General features: G+C 42.5%; 1 protein-coding gene across 1 annotated transcript in view; it reads left to right on the forward strand.

Moving 5' to 3' along the window:
• The window catches only part of SAMD7 (sterile alpha motif domain containing 7), a gene marked incomplete at both ends in the record, with an annotated part of 29,086 nt that extends 14,316 nt beyond the window's left edge, over positions 1-14,770 (forward strand). Inside the window, 5 exons of the mRNA XM_081087968.1 lie at positions 182-260; positions 1,670-2,298; positions 3,559-3,680; positions 10,649-10,759; positions 14,576-14,770. Of these exons, the coding sequence (XP_080944094.1) occupies positions 182-260; positions 1,670-2,298; positions 3,559-3,680; positions 10,649-10,759; positions 14,576-14,770 (1,136 nt within the window). The remainder of the gene's footprint in view (positions 1-181; positions 261-1,669; positions 2,299-3,558; positions 3,681-10,648; positions 10,760-14,575) is intronic.
• Between the last annotated feature and the right edge of the window lie 2,651 nt (positions 14,771-17,421).

The following is a 17,421-nucleotide window of genomic DNA, read 5'->3' on the forward strand; positions in this document are numbered from 1 at the left end:
TTATCATGATGCCCTCACCAACATGACTCTAAGATGCTGACTAGCAATATTACTGTTTCCAACATTGTGCTCAACTAGTGGTTTTACAAATACTATTTTAATCCTTATACTTTATTTTATTATTTTCAAATGGCTGTTATTAATTTGTTTGTGGAGTGGGATGTTGATTTCCTTTCTTAAGGTTGGGGCATTTTACCACCTGAATCCTTAAAAGCAATGGCCAGGAAGAATGAAATGATTCAAAGGCAGCATACTGCCAGGTAATGTAACAGTGTTGCTTTATTTATTTTCTATTCATTCACTTGTTTGTTTATTCATTTGTTTTAGATAGGTAAATAGATATAGTTATATATACTTTTATATATACATTCATTCATTTATTATATTTGTATATTGTATTTGTGTATGTTGTTATATGTGTATATATATTTATATACATTCTGAATGAATATATGTATATATCTATGTATACATCTCTCTATGTAGATATATGTACACACACACTCTGATAAATTATGATTACGTAGAAAAATATTTCAAGAATATTACAAAAAGAAACATATGTGTGTGTGTGTGTGTGTGTGTGTGTCTGTCTATAGACACACACACACACACACACACACACACACACACACACACTGGTTGGTTAAAGATAAAAGCAATATTAGAAATTACATAGTGAACCTAAGTTTACAGACCATAATAGTTTGTCAATGTCCCATGATTAAAATGCCTGGCAGTGATTCCTCTGAAATTCGTATTGGCATTTTTTACTTAAATGACTTCAATTCTGCTCAAAGATAGAAGCCAAGTTTGCCACTCCTATTTCAGACATCAGCAGAGCCCAGGCAGCCCCCCATGTCAGCCATGCAGTGCCCTTTATTTGTAGCTACCAGGAGAAAGGAACTATAACAGTGATGACTAGGGGATGGCTGTGGGGAAAGGGTCAATTTTCTTACCACTGAACCTAATGGATCCAGGTGATGACCAATAAGCCAAGTAAAGTAAGCAAAACACCAAGTCCGCCCACCCTCCTCCACCCCAACCCCTGCTACTTGCAGTAACTTGTAACTGTTGAGACTTGCATTGACTTACTGTGGTTCTTGAGTCCCACTAAAATTGTATGGCAGCGTTTAAAAACTTCTTCCAGAACTTTAGTTCCTTTGAGGATTAATCTCTGGCAAGAAACTGCCCTGTGCTGCATTATTAATTTATAGTAGAAATGCATATAGATGTAACAGGCCAACTTGTTAAATTTGTCAGATCTATTAGAGTAAGTCTCTACAGACTGGCCTTGGACTACCATTGTGAGAGTCAGCCATGCCCTTCACCCTCAGGTCTTACCCCAAACTCTCTTCTCAGTAGCTTTATGGGGGATTTGTGTTTCCATGCAACAAACTTCAGATAATGTGAAGATTCACAAGAAAAACAGAGGTGCTAGGGAAGGCAGAGGGCCATTAAAATTATATTTCTTTAAAAATTTTTGAATGTGTTGGGGTGACACTGGTTAATAAAATTATGTAGGTTTCAAGTGTACAATTCTATATGATACATGATCTGTATATTGTATTGTATGTTCACCACCCAAAGTCAAGTCTCTTTCCATCACCATAAAATTCTATTTCTAATGGTTTTCTTGGGTTGTATAAAATACATTGTTTTGTTATAGGATGGAAATGGAAATGCATGCCATTTACCAGCAAAGGAGAATAGACAAAATAAATCCCAAAGGATTTGCAGGCCTGAGGGTACCATTCCCCTATGGCTCCAGTATCCCCAGTGGCCCAGCCACCTGCCATGGCAGGAGCATGCTCCCTGCCGGTGACCTGCACTTGCACAGACGCTCCCTGAGAAGTCTTCATGGAAACCCCATGCTAGTGGCAGCTGGTCCACGCTATCTAGAGGGTTGGGGGCAGAAATGTCGTCGTCTCAGGAGAGGTATGGGGAATCAGAAAGTTCTAGACAGTGATATTGAGAGTTCCAAAAGTCAAGCAGAAGAAAAATCCATTGGCCAGGTTCATGTGATTCCCTATGAAGAGGATGAGTATGCAAAAGACCCAGAAACAGAAGCTCTCAACAACCAGAAGTCAAGCGAAGTCAACGAAAAGCCAACTGCAGTTCTTGCCAATACCTGTGGAGAGTTGGAGCCCACCCACAGAGAACCCTGGGGAGCTCATGACGCTCCCACGGAAGCAAAGGCCTGGGATGGCGGGAGAGAGGAGGTTTCAGAGCAGGTTTTTGCAGATTGTGGTGAAAAGAATGGGGTTTACCCTCCAGTTCCTCAACCATCTTTGCCAGGTGGGTATCCAGGGAGCAAGGTCAATGGCAGATTCTCATGAACCATAGATCCTCAAGTCCTTACGTAATTACATAGTGAATTAAAACCATCATGCTTCTTTTTATCCTTTATTTTCTTAATCCCATTTAGAATGACCTCTTTTTGAAGTCATTTTATTACTTTAGTTCCAAGAAGCCAGATCAGTGAAACTAATCTCTCTCTATTGCTATGTAGAGAATTTACAGCAAAGGTTAGGTGGTCAAGTATGAGGAAGATGGGGCAACCTACTAGAATTTTTCATCAAAAATTTAATTTAATTTGCTGTTAATTTCTTCAGCAAATTGCTTAAAAGTATGAATTCTATCTGTATTGAAGTATAAAACAATAGACAAACAGAAGCATTAACTTTCAGTGCCCATTATTGTTAATGATACCTTCTGACCTAAAAATATAAATGCACTTCTCCCCTCCAAACAATAAAGTTCTAGTTTTCTAGAACTTCTTTAGATAAAAATACTTTAAAATAACAGGGATTGGAGGGGGAGGGGGGTCATGATCTAGCCACCAGACCAACTGCTTCCTTACAAAGTGTGACTTTGCCATTTTGACTAAATCCCCGCATTGCCTAGAGAGCATGACAAATCACCAAATGTCATAGGCCATGGTGGTGTTAGTCTCCAGAATGAAATCCACGGGGCATTTCTATTGGAATCTGAGGGAAGCTGCTCTGGAACTTCTTTGTTTACTTAAGATAATGTTGTCATTAAAGAGCTTTTAGACTTGCAGGGGTGGGGAACCTTCTTTCTGCCAAGGTCATTTTGATACTTATAACATTATTCGAGGGCCACACAAAATTATCAACTTAAAAATTAGTCTGCTATATTTGGTCAAACTTTTTTTTCTAGTCTTTATTGTTGAAAGCATTACATATGTCCCCCGTTGTCCCCCATCGAACTCTTCTAGCCCGCCTAAGTCACTGCCAATGTCTTGGCAGGGCCAGACCAAATGATTTCGTGGGCCTTCTATGGCCCTCGGACTGGACGTTCCCCATCCCTGTTCAGAGGAAGAAAAGAAAAGAGTCAGCTAAGCTTTTTAGAAAACACCTCTCAGTAACTCTTAATATTCTTGAAGGAGTTTACATGTAGATCTCTATAAAAGGCTCACTTCGTGGTAATAAAATATGAGGAAATGAATGTAACTGTGCATAAAACAGTGCTCTTAGTGTCCTCCTTTCCCCTGGAAATTTTATACCACCCAATAATCGTCTTTCCATTGTAAAGGAACACGTGTACTGGTTACAAGAGGGGAGGCTCTGTCTTTGGATGCGGATATTCAGAAGTGGACCGTGAGTGATGTGCACAGCTTCATCCGTGGCCTTCCGGGTTGTTCAGACTATGCTCAGGTGACCTAAATTTAAGTATTTTCCTAGACGTAAGATACTTTGAAGTATATTTCCTCTATAATGAGTTCAGTCAAACTTGCACTTCGCCCCCAGAGACGATTCCTAATAATCTCCCCCCTTTTTAGGCATTGGCTATCCTGGCGCGGGAGCCTCTGTTTGGTGTAGGGGTGGTCCCATGCCCACACCCCAGCTGGCAAAGCCCATTTCTAGCTTTAGTTTCTGTTCCACCAAGATTCCTGAGAGGTGGGAATTCTCCCCAAATTAGGAGATTCAGAGACCAAAGATTGAAAAAGAATGAGAAATGTCTAGTACCTTCCCTACTCCTCCATGAACAAATATCTTAGGGACACATACTTCTGTACCAGAAGTTTTAGACTATTCATAATAGGTAACGGAAATATATACTTCATTTTAAAAAGGACAAGACGGCAACAGATCTGAAAAGCTGGAGATTAACTGTTCTTAAATTCCATATTCATGCTAGGACAATATACAAAATTGCACAGATAAATACTACATTCTTAAAAATTCCATTAATGTCAGGCTAGTTGGAATGAAGAGTACTCTCATTCATATGGGAAAATTGGTGACAAAGATCATGGGTTGGCAAGTTTTTGAAGTTTATGTCAATGCTATATTTTCATGCATATGGTTTATTTTTCAAGTGATTTAATAACACAATTTCAAGCAACAATGTGCCTATTAAATCATGTACCATTGTCTTAATATATATGTTTATGTATTAAAGGGAAAAAAGCAAGAGAAGGACATTATGAGTTAACAACATCATAATTAACTAATGTTAGTGATCATTGTTTTTCAGATCTTAGTGTGGGAATATTTTTCTTCATGTAATGCTGTTAAGTATTTTTCTTTTTTTCTTTTGTTTATGAGACTTATGAAAAAGTTATATGGAGTAGTAATTAAGAGTGTACTTATGAAACCAAAAAGTATAAGTTCGAATCCTGGCTTTTCCACTTTCTGGACATGTGATCTAGGATAATTTTCCTCTTTCTTCTCTGTGTCTCAGTTTTTTCATCTGTAAAATGGGAATAGTATAATATGAATGTTGTAAACAATATAATAGGAATGTTGTAAACAATAAAGAGTGCCTGGCACTTTGTCAATACTCAATAAGTGCTAATTTCATCATTATATCAGCCAGAAACAAGCAACTTCCTATATAATGTACATGTGATTGCTGACTCTTTTTTTATGGCTGACTTCTGATGGATTGAATCTGTTTGAACTTTCATTATTATTAATCCATCAGTGATCCAATCATAAAAGTTTAGTTTATGTCCAGCTGGTGTGGCTCAGTGGTTGAGTGTCGACCAATGAACCAGGAAGTCACAGTTCAATTCCCTGTCAGGGCACATGCCAAGGTTAAGGGCTCGATCCCCACTGGGGGATGTGCAGGAGGCAGCTCATCAATGATTCTCTCCTATCATTGATGTTTCTATCTATCTCTCCCTTTCCCTTCTTCTCTGAAATCAATACCAAAAAAAATATTTTTTTTAAAGTGAAGTTTATAAAAACCACTCTTGTAAAAAATAATGTTACATTTCAAACTTTATCTTCCCAGGGTTCTCTTGTGGGCATATGGGAGTTACATAGACACAAATACCCAAGCTTTGCTGACTCATTATCTCTCACCAACAGGATGTGAGTTCTCCCTTCCCCACCCCAAGAAGCAGAAATGATTATTTCTAGGTGTTTCTCAAACGTGTTTAGGATCAAGTCCTGCTCTTGTTTCCTCATTAAAGTCCATTCCCTCCCAGGAACTACTGGTGAGATCAATTACAAGAGCACTGCCGCTCTCCTGGTACGGCCCCAGCACAGTGAGTGACTGTGTTCTGTACAGAAATGGGAGAATTCCTCTGGATGCAACTGTGTGCAGTCTGGTTGCAACAAACACCTAAGCAGCACTGCCTGTGCACAACTTTCACAAGTGCCATTGTCTAAACGTGCCTTTGGCTTTTACTCACAGCCCAGGGACTCGTTGGGGTTACACCTCTGTCCCCCACCCTCTTCTTCCTCACCTCTGCCTTAGGTGTCTGCTAAGCAACCTCCCTCCACCTGCCTTCTGCAGGTAGAAAAGAAAATTCAAAACAAAATAACCACAACTAAAACCCAAACCCCAATGCAAATGAACCCCTTTATTTTTGTTTCTTTGCTCTTTCAAATGAACCCTTTTAAATAGGTGTAGAGAAAGGGTTGGTGGCTCAACTGTTTAGGGACATCCATTTTGTTTGTCTAAGTAAACGAACTCAGCAGATACAATATTCTCTCCCTAAAAATAACTGAAATTACTAAGAATATATGCACATTTATATGGTGCTTTAGGCCTAAACTGCTCTCATGAGAATGGGACATCTTCTGAGAGACAGTGGCATGTTCTGTGCCTTTGCCTCAGGCCCAGGGTTCATCCGCCCTCACGCATCTCAAGCCCTGGCTGCCACACTGCCTCTGAAAATTTACCCCTGTGGTTTCTCTTCTTTTGGTGCTTTCTGATAGTCCCTTACCTGCTCACTGGAATTTCCTACCAAGGAAAAAGAAATAAGCAAAATTTCCACCATCAATATACTTCACTATTTTCATCAGCACTCCTTTTTCTGAATGGCAGTAGGATTAAGCAGGGAAAATCCTGGCTCAGAATAATCTATACTAATAACAGAGGAATATGCAAATTGTCCAGGACGTGTCACAGTAACAGTAACAACCAAACAGCAGGCTGTGTGGGGCGACCAGGCCAGCAGGGTGGGTAGTGAAGGACTACCAAACAACTGAACAGCAGGCTGTGTGAGGCGACCAGGCTGGCAGGGTGGGGCAGTTGTGGGCAACCAGGCTGGCGGGAGGGCAGTTGGGAATGACCAGGCTAGTGGCGGGGGGGGGGGAGTTGGGGGCAACCAGGCTGGCGGGGGGGGGGGGGGCAGTGAGGGGCAACCAGGCCAGCAGGGTGGCAGTTAGGGGTGACCAGGCCAGCAGGCAAGTAAGCAGTTAGGAGCCAGCGGTCCTAGATTGTGAGAGGGATGTCTGACTGCCGGTTTAGGCCTGATCCCAAGGACAGTCAGACATCCCCTGAGGGGTCCTGGATTGGAGAGGGTGAAGGCTGGGCTGAGGGGACCTCCCTCCCCCATGCATGAATTTCGTGCACCAGGCCTCTAGTAAACTATATGCTATTTTGTAAGTTCTCTAACTGACAAGCTGTGCTTCTTAGGCAACTCACCTAACCTTCTCTACGTTGCTCTATCGTTTATTAAAAAAATAGAATAATAGTGCCTATACTTTATTGAGTTGACTATATGCAAGGCACTATCCTAGGCACATCATTTATAGATTAGTTTTTAAATTTAGTCTATAGCATAATTTTGCAAAGAAGATATTAGCCCTATTTTTCAGCTAAATAAGATTGACATCAAGGTGGCTAAAAGAATAAGTACTTGAAAAATGTGTATGTGACTACAAATCTAGCTCCTTCCATTATAATTATTCTACATTGAGGATATTGAGCCAGATGGTTTCTAGTCAAGAGCCCCTAGGAGTTCTCAAAGGTGGTAAAAGAGACCTTTAAGCTATTCTTTATATTTCAAGAAACCTAAGGAAGAGCATCCATTTTCCCAAGAGAAGGCTATAAAACTAACCCAAACTGCCAATTTTCTTTCTTTGGCCCAAATTAAGTTAATTTATATCAGCCATTCTATGATTTGCTTAATTGAAATAGGAAAAGAAACAATTACTTAATAAACATATTTTGTAAGTAACTACAATATGTTAGCACACAAAGTTCCTGGCACAGAAGCTTGCCAAGCAGATTCCAGTTTTTAGCTGATCCTGTGGCATCCGGCCAAGGCCGGAAATCACAGCGGAAACCAGACAAACGTGGTTCCCCTCCCTGGGAGCTTGTGTCCAGGAGAGGGACACCGGGAAGGGGTTCCACATCAGGGTGAGACGTGCTGGGAGAGGGCAGGTACGTGCATGGTAGGCACACACAGGGGCGCCTCATGGCTTCCTCCAGGAAGAGGCATCAAAATGGGGCCTGTCAGTGAGTTTACCAGCTGAGGAAGGAAGTGAGGCAGGAAAGAAGCAAAGGAGGAATTTCCAGGGAGGACCAGGAGCCAGAGAGAATGTAGAGTAGTAAATAGTTGGGATTTTGAGAGCAGTTTCTAATGGCCCAGAGAGGGCCAGGGCCAAGGTGAGAGAGGAGAGAATGGCAAGACAGGAGGCTGGAGTGGGAAAGGGGGCCAGGTCACAAAGAGCCTTGAGGACCCAGCGAAGGACTTTATCCCAGAGACAGCTGAGGTTTTAAGAAGTGGTGTGATTGGCTTTATTTCAGAAGGGTCACTCAAGTTACTGTTATGAAAATAGGTTGAAGGTGGCCAGACTAGTGGGAAGGCCTCCTCAGATGAGCAACAGTGAAATTTGATTCAAGGTTGAAACAACGGGTTGGCCAATCAATACACCATCTAAGAGGCAGAATTGCCACCATTGGCTTCTAAGTTAGATATTCATCAGAGAGCCTGGAGCATAGAGAGACACTCATGGAAGCCCAGAGAGGCTGAGATGAATCAGGAACAACGAAGAGGACCTGGGTCAGATGCCTCAGGTACTCTAACATACGAGGATGGACAAAGAAACAGTAGCCACAAAGGTGATGCAGAGGAGAGGGCAGAAGGACCCAGGAGGGAGAAGCCTCATGATGGCAAGGGAAGGACATTTTTCACGAAGGAATAGTCAACAATGTCAAATGCAGCCACCAGCATAAGAAATGTGAGTACAGACAAATATCCATATGTTTGAAACAACAGAACACTAGGGACCCAGAGGAGAGCAGATTTGATGGACAGGTAAGGGCAGAAGTCAGACTCCTTGTGACTGAGAAATAACTGGGAAGTGAGAATATGGAAACAGAGAACATCACAACTCTTCGGAGAGATGGCTATAAAGGGAATGAGAGACATGGGGCAGTATCTAGAAGCAGAGTGAAGAAGCATTTGTGGCCCAGCCGGCGTGGCTCAGTGGTTGAGCGTGGACCTATGAACCAGGAGGTCACAGTTCGATTCCAGGTCAGGGCACATGTCCAGGTTGTGAGCTTCATCCCCAGTAGGGGGCGTGCAGGAGACAGCTAATCAATGATTCTCGTCATTGATGTTTCTATCTCTCTCTCCCTCTCCCTGCCTCTCTGAAATCAATAAAAAATATTCTTTAAAAAGAATCATTTGTGTATTATTATTATTGCCTGTTTTATGATGGTGGAGACGCGCTTAAATGCCAAAGGGAAAGAGAAGGCCAAGGAGGAGAGATTGAAGGCCAGGGAGGGATTATTTACTGAGTGAACCCCGAGGTGGGGGGGGGGTGAGGACCCACATCATACGTGGAGACATTGGTTGTCTTTCCACAGTGAGGGACCCCTCTTCCACATATCAGGACAGAAGGAGAAAATAGGAGTTTGGGGGGTTATTGGGCAGAACTAGAGGAAGTTCTTATCTACTGGTTTCTTTTTTTTTTTATTAGAAAGTTATATGATCTGTTGAAAATAAGGGAGGAATCTGTAACCTCTAGAGTTTGAAGATTGTGAAGGAAGCTTGAAATAGAGAGAAGAGAACGTTCATCAGTAAATACAGGATTGCCAGACAGGTTGAAGTTGGAGATCATGAAATTCTGGTGCTACCAATCTGCTCTGCTTTTTTCTATCCATCTCTATTTGTCTGGAACCTTTGTCCACCAGCAGCCTTCCTAGTTTCTGGAAGAAAGGAAGGCATGGTTACATCCATTGCACAGTCAGAACTATAGGCTCTGTTGGAAAAGTCAGCATGACAGCTCCCACCTGCAATTTCCCCTCCGCCCCCTACCATTCAGCTAAGGCAGTGGACAGGAAGCAGTGCACCTGTAAGTGTGAGAGATGAAATTGTCTGCGATGGTTTTTACCCATACCTCTTTATTCAGACTATTTGTTCATTCATTGATCTGTCCAGCAACGTTGATTTTACACCTTCTACTATGATCCAGTCACTGCAGGACAGGTACATTGGTAAATAAGACACAGGCCTGCCCTCAACTATTAACTATTCCAGGCTGGAACTCAGTTCTATAAACAGAGAATTACAATGTACCCCAAGGGCTATTGAAGAGCTACTGGGGCACAGAAGAGAGAGCAACTGACTATGGAAGACAGTATGGAGTTTCCTTAAAAAACTGAAAATGGAACTCCCATTTGACCCTGTGATCCCACTCCTAGGAATATATCCCAAGAAACCAGAAACACCAATCAGAAAGGATATATGCACCCCTATGTTCATAGCAGCACAATTCACCATAGCTAAGATCTGGAAACAGCCTAAGTGCCCATCAGTAGATGAATGGATTAGAAAACTGTGGTACATCTACACGATGGAATACTATGCTGCTCTAAAAAGGAAGGAATTCTTACCATTTGCAACGTCATGGATGGAACTGGAGAGCATTATGCTAAGTGAAATAAGCCAGTCAATGAAGGAAAAATACCACATGATCTCACTCATTCATGGATAATAGAGACCATTATAAACTTTTGAACAATAATAGATACAGAGGCAGAGCTGCCTCAAACAGATTGTCAAACTGCAGCGGGAAGGCCGGGGAGGGTTGGGGGGCAGGAGGTAGGGGGGTAAGAGATCAACTAAAGGACTTGTATGCATGCATATAAGCATAACCAGTGGACATAAGACATTGGGGGATAGGGGAGGCTAGGGGACTGTCTAGGGCGGGGGGATAAAATGGACACATATGTAATACCTTTTGTAATACCTTAAGCAATAAATTAAAAAAAAAAAAGAAGAGAGAGCAACTGAAATGAGAAATTTTATAAAATTTTGTGTCATTCCCCAGCAGTCTTAATGTCTCCTCCAATACTAAACTATCTGCACATAAAACAAGAATTTTTTTTAAAAGACACTGAGACAAAGTTAATACCTTTTGTGTTTTCTAAGGTATTTAAAGATCATGCAATTGATGGAGAAACTTTGCCATTACTCACAGAGGAGCATCTTCGAAGCACTATGGGGCTAAAGCTAGGGCCGGCACTAAAGATCCAATTGCAGGTATGGTGATTTTTCACAGCTAGATATCTATTCATGGTATGAAGCTTAAGAGAAATACGTTACTTTCATCCTGTTGTAATATTCATAATACCTATTTAACCTCTTTCCCCCTCTTTGGGTGGGAGCATAATAGGAGTGAGGGAACCTGAAAACACTGGAATGGGGTGGGAGCACACATTCCTAGGTAGAGTTGGGAAGGCGCAATGCAGCGATGTGCTAGCAAATGCTTAACAACCAGCTCACTTTAAAAACAAAATGAACCCAGATTTGTAGCATCTGTCAATTTCTGTGGTGTAAATACTCATACCGTGGCTGACAGACTCTTAATGTAAAGTCACTGGATACAGAATTGGGAAGAGATGCGCAGCAGCATCCCATTTTAGAGTGCCACGTGGAGAGAAGAGACACAAGCAACCTCAGCAGCAGAGATAATCATGAATGACAAGAGAATTAGGTAAAGACAGTTAAGAAGTGATGAGTTTTAGGTATTTATTACTTTCGTTTCCAATATAATATTTTAAATTGTAAATTTATATAATTTAATTTTTTATTACAGTTTGCATGCAATATTATAATGTATTTACTTGTAAGTTTGTAAAGTTTAATTTTTAACAATAGCATATTTCACAACTGGCTTGCAAACTCCCTGAAAATGTAACAATTGACTCTCAGGACAAGCCAGCTCCAGCGCGCCACTTCTCACCATCTCCACCGTCCCTGCGGGTCTAAGGCACTGTCATCTTTCATTGGGTTCCTGCATTCGCCTCCTAACTGTTCTCCCTGCTCTGCCCTCGCCCCGCCAGAGCCTAGTCACAAAGCAGAAAAGGATTGTTCTTCTAGTACAGTCATGCACAGCTTAACGATGGGGATACTTCTGAGAAATGTGTCCTCAGGCAATTCCACTGTGTGAACACCATAGAGTGCAATTCACAAACTGAGACGGTATAGCCTACCACACACCTAGACTATAAGGCATAGCCTCTTCCTCCCAGGCTACAGGCCTGTACAGCATGTCATTGCACAAAACATGGGATTAAATCAAGCACATGAGACAATGGTACAATCAGGAAACTTGGCAAACACGAGATGCATGAGGTTGCTGCCACCATAACAAGGGCATACAGTTTTACAGGAAACTTTTTTTTTCTATAAATAGAAACAATGCACTCTAAAATAATGCTAATGTTGTGGGTTCAATCCCTGGTCAGGGCACATACAAGACTCAACCAATGAATGCATAAATAAGCAGAACAACAAATCAATGACTCTCTCTCTCTCTCTCTCTCTCTCTCTCTCTCTCTCTCTCTCTCCCCCCCTTCCTCTCTCTCTAAAGTCAATCAATAAATAAGTAATTAAAAATAATGATAAAAATATAGTATAGTAAATGCATAAACCAGTAACACAATCATGTATTACCATTGTCAAGTATTATGTACTTTACATAGTTGTATGTGCTATGATTTTATACAATTGGCAGCGCAGTAGGTTTACACCAGCATCACAAACGAATGAGTAATGCAACATGACAATGGCTACGACATCACTAGGCAAAAGGAATTCTTCAGCTCCATTATAATCTTATGGGACTACCATTGTATATGTGGTTTAATATTGACTGAAACCTTTCGTTATGCAGTACCTAAGACAGACCATGTTATTCTTCTGCTCAAAAGTTTGTAATATCTCCCCCTCTCCTTCAGAGTACACGCCAAAGTCCTACTTATTTGCACTCCTCCCCACCCACCACCACCCTCACCTTCCTCATTCATCTACTTTTCTCCCCCACAGTTACTGCTTCTGCTCACACACCTCTGGATGCTACTTCAGCATCTAGGCAGGCTCCCCCGTAGGGCCATTCTCTCTACCTGGGATGCTCTTCCCTCTGATAGATTCATGCTTTGCTCCCTCTACCTTCTCAGTGAGGCTTGCTCTGATCACCCTACTTAAAATTGCACACAGCCCAGCTCATGCATACTACTCTCCCTTTTTTCTGCTCTTTCCCCCCCCTCATACTAGTAGCCCTAACACCTTCAATCATACAATTGGTTATTTATTGGTTGTGTTAATGTTCATTGTTGATTTCCTTCTGCCCCCATAGAATTGTTAGAAGGCTAATGCAGGAATCCAGTGAGAGCAGAGATCTTTATTTGTTTTGTTGACTCATGTATCCTTAGAATATGCAAGCTCTGTAACAGGTAGAAAATTATTTGTCGAAAGAAAGAGTTTCCATGAAGCATCAATTCATTCTTCCCAGAATTTATACTGCATTATAGGGCATCTTTTTATACTGCATGTTTATGCCAGGAACTGAGATTTCAAAATGTTCTTCAAAAGCCATTTTTATCTGCCAAAAAATTTTAAGGTAAAGAAGTTCATTATTTATAATGCAAATACTTTCATATTTTCATGGTTATTCTTTTTTAAATGTCTTTTTTGAAATAATTTTAGATACAGAAGAGATGCAAAGATAGTACAGAGTTCACTCAGCTTTTCCTAATGTTAACATCTTACATAACGTAGCACATTTGTCAAAATTAAGAAATTAACAGTGGTGCAATGTGGTATTCACTTTTAAGTGATTTCTTTTTCGGTGAGGATGCCACATCTCTTGGCATACTTAAATGATACTACACGGTTTTTACTTTGGCTTTGATTTATTGTTTTGGATTTTTTTTTTTTTTTTACCTTACAATGTGGCCAACTCCAAATCACCCTAATCTCCTCACTTGCCGTTAGCATTGCCCCTATATCATTTTCAGGAGGCTGTGCTAGGATCTGATATGTATAAGTGCTCCCGTGGAGCCCAGCTGAGCTGTTAGAGCCATGCCCCATCTGCCAGCATAACAGGACAAGGCTTCCACAGAAGCTGGTAGGAGGGTCGGGGAGTGGAGGTGTCCGGCTGATCCCAGACAGTCAACCAAACAGGATGGTTGTAGAGCCCTTGGGATTGGGAATGTCCAGGGGTCCAACTGAAGCAGCAGAATTGGAAGATTCTGAGTAACCTCTGGAAGACCTAGGAGGTGAGCAGGCAGGAGTTCCTCAGACAAGGTATCTTGGTGGATAAGATAAAGTCTCAATCTCCAAAATGGGAATCACAGGCAATATTCCATTATGGAGAGCCTGCTAAGAAGGAAACCCTTTCTCCAGAATAGAGGCTTAGAAGGTGCACCTGAACTGAGCATGAAAGGAGTAGGAGGAAAAAAGAATTACTGGTATTTGAGAACTCAAATAGTATTAGCATGGAGGATGCTGGGTTTGAGCTGTGACATTGTGAACAATATCACAGAATCTCCTGGGTCCCATTCAGGATCAGGTTTGTGTAGGATCCTAATGGTTAGTGTTGGGGCACTAACTCTCATAACAGCTCCATTTCTGTCTCAACACTAAGTCAACGCAAGGCCAGCTATGTGCTGAGGTTGTCCAAAGAATTCCAGCCTTTAGCCAGGAGAAGGACCAGCTGGGTGTTGGGGAAGGTGGAGGGGGGTGCCTGTGGGACCTCTTGTGAGACCATTGAAAAGGGAGAGATGGAGTGAACTCAGAATGAAATGATTATGTGTACAGATGAGCCACAGCAGAACTAGGAATGGGAATTGGAAAGTTGCTACCACCTTGATAGCCAGTTTTACAGCAGTGACCACTGTATGAATCTGAGAGGAAGAAAAAGGCCACCGTGTCCGAGAATCGTGTCCCCCACAACTATATAGATGCCCACGCCTGAAATTACCGCAGCCTCCCTGCCTCTGTGGCCAATCACAGTATGCTGGGCTATTGGAAGAATTCATAGGCTTAATTACTATAATTATTTTGTCTTCACAGGTATCTCAGCATATGGAAAGTATGTTCTACAAGAAAAGTTTTTCGCTTCCTACCCACACGAAACAAGCATTTGACCAACCAGCAGACACGTCCCCTCTTCTGGATTTTAATTCCTGGGGTGACACATTGGACAGGACCTGTTCCCAGGATATAATAATTCCTAAAGGAATCGAGCGAGATAGTATGAAAAATTAAAACCCTCAAGAAGCAAGAACAGTCTTAGTTTTCCAAAGTCTAGGATATTCTGAACGGTGTGTGAGGGCTTCCCGGGACCAGGTGGAGGCTGTGGGGGAGAGAAAGCCAGCCCTCCCCGAACTTGTCTTGGAGGAGGCCTTGCCCAAGAGGCTTCCGGACGTGACCTCAGCACAAAGTGACTGAAGGCCAGTCCCTGAGAGCCCAAGCTAAATGCAGGAGAGAATGTGCACACACTAACAAAAGCTACAGGTGGATGTTTCCTTAAGGAAAACTCGGAAGAAGCCAAAACAGCTGCTACTGGGGGTTGGGGAAGTGGGGTGGGGAGGCTCCTTAACCTCTCTTCACTCATTTCCCATCTCCCAGAAAGAGACAAACACAGAAGGAGGCAGAAGAGAAAGAGAAGTACAAAATAGAGAAACAGAGACGCTGACCACAAGGCTTCCACCGTTTCCCATTGCAGCCTTCCAGGCTTAAAGCCTCTGCTTTAAGGTAGGAAAGGGCAGACATTTCAACCTCAAAGTTCCGAGTCAGCTATTAGTCAGCATTTTCTTTCAGTCTGCCATAAAACTACGTTATGACTAAAGATAACGGGCAGGCTCCTCCTTATCTGAGAGGGCCATGAAAAGGCATAATGTCCACCGCAGATTTCAGCCAAGGGGTGGAGTGGCGTTATCCCTGCAAAGCAGGTTTGAACCGGCAGGATGGAGGGAAGAAGATTAAAGTGGCTTTCTGCGTGCACCCTGTGGAGTTCCACTCTTTCAGCTTCACACCCAGCAGAGACCCTCTGAAAAGACACACAAGAAACTGACAAGTTTGCTCAAGGCAGGGGGTGGGGGACTCGGTGACTTTAGTCCTGAGGGAGACTTACTACTTACCCTCTTTTTCTTTTCCTTTTAATATATTTTATTGATTTTTACAGAGAGGAAGGGAGAAGGATAGAGAGTTAAAAACATCAATGAGAGAAAAACATCGATCAGCTGCCTCCCGCACACCCGCTCTGGGGATGTGCCCGCAACCAAGGTACATGCCCTCGACCAGAATCGGACCTGGGACCCTTCAGTCTACAGGCCGACGCTCTATCCACTGAGCCAAACTGGTTAGGGCACTACTTACCCTCTTACACATTTTGAATTTCTAACTATGGCAATGTGTTTTCTATTTTTAAAATTTACATTTAAAATAAAGAATCTGTAGTAAGCAGCCTTTAAGATGGCCCCCAGTGATCTCTGCTTTCTGAGATGCATGTCCTTATGCAATCCCCTCCTCTTTTGAGTGGGCTGGACTTGACTCTTTTCTAATGAATGGAATATGAAAGGCATGATGGGATGTCACTCTGGGGGGTTCTGTCTCGGGTGCTCCCTCGCACCCTCTGGAACACTTTCTCTTGAAGTAGCCACTAGGCAGCCCCATAGAGAGCCCCATGTGACTGAACTCTGAAATGGATCTTGGAGGGCTACCAACAGCCACAGGAGGGAACTTGAAGGTGGCTCCTCCCAGAATCAAACTTTGGGATGACTATACAGCTCCTGCCCACAGCTTGAATGGCATCCCTGAGCCAGAGGCCCCAGCTTAGCTGCTCCCGGATTCCTGACACATAGAAACTGTGAGATAATAAATCTGTGTTGTTTTCAACCAGGTTTTGGAGTAATTTGTTTCATAGCAATAGATAACTAAAACAAACAAATTGCACCAATAAACATATATAACATGCTATCTACATTGGAAGAAATCAGGCTTTCGCAGAGTATAGACTTTTTCCTTTGATTTGGAGAGTGGGTTCTTGAAGTCATTCCGCTACAAATCAATCTAATTTAGTTGAGCTTTTCTTTCCTTTATCTTTATATAATAGAAGAGAAACATGCAAATTAACCATCCTCTGCAATGCCCACAAGCCACGCCCAGCAGCCAATGAGGGTGGGTATGCAAATTAACCTGACAAAGATGATGGGATAATTTGCATATATAGGCACCGGACAGCCAGGGGCGGGACAGGTACTGTCCCGCACACCTCTCTAGAGTGCGTGCTGGGGTGCTGGCGGAGGTTCTTGCTCCGCAGCCGCTTGCGCATGTGCCAGCGCCAAAAGGCCTGTGTCCCCAGGACAGGCATCCTCAGGAGCCAAGCCACCCTGAGCCTGTAGTCCCGTACCTAGCCCTGAAGCAGCGGGGTCCCAGTAAGTGACAAAGGGTGCACGTCGGGCTGAGGGGACTTCCCCTTCCACCCCCCCCCCATGCATGAATTTTGTGCACTGGGCTCCTAGTTTTTAATATAAAAAAGCAGGTTTTCCCCAATGTAACATTATATTATACTATCAGACGAGATCGGACGCGTTCAGGGTGGTATGACCGTAGACTATACTATCAAATATGCATATGACTTGCTTGTTTACTCTCTCTGGAGACACATGCACACATGTGCGGACATGCGCGCGTGCGCACATACACACACACACAGAACCACTCCAAATTTTAAAATTCTAAGAAGTTTTGTCACATGACCTTTCAACAGCTATAATTCCCAGCATACAGAAGTTTCACAAGAAACTGCTGTATACCAAATGTAAGTTAACAGATGCTATGGTGTGGATAAAAAGAGAAGCTAATTAGTATTTTTAGAGGCAAAGAAGTCATGTGGTTCAGTCCATATGATGGCT

Source organism: Myotis nattereri, assembly GCF_964212035.1.
Source record: "Myotis nattereri genome assembly, chromosome: 3".
Taxonomy (NCBI): Eukaryota; Metazoa; Chordata; class Mammalia; order Chiroptera; family Vespertilionidae; genus Myotis; species Myotis nattereri.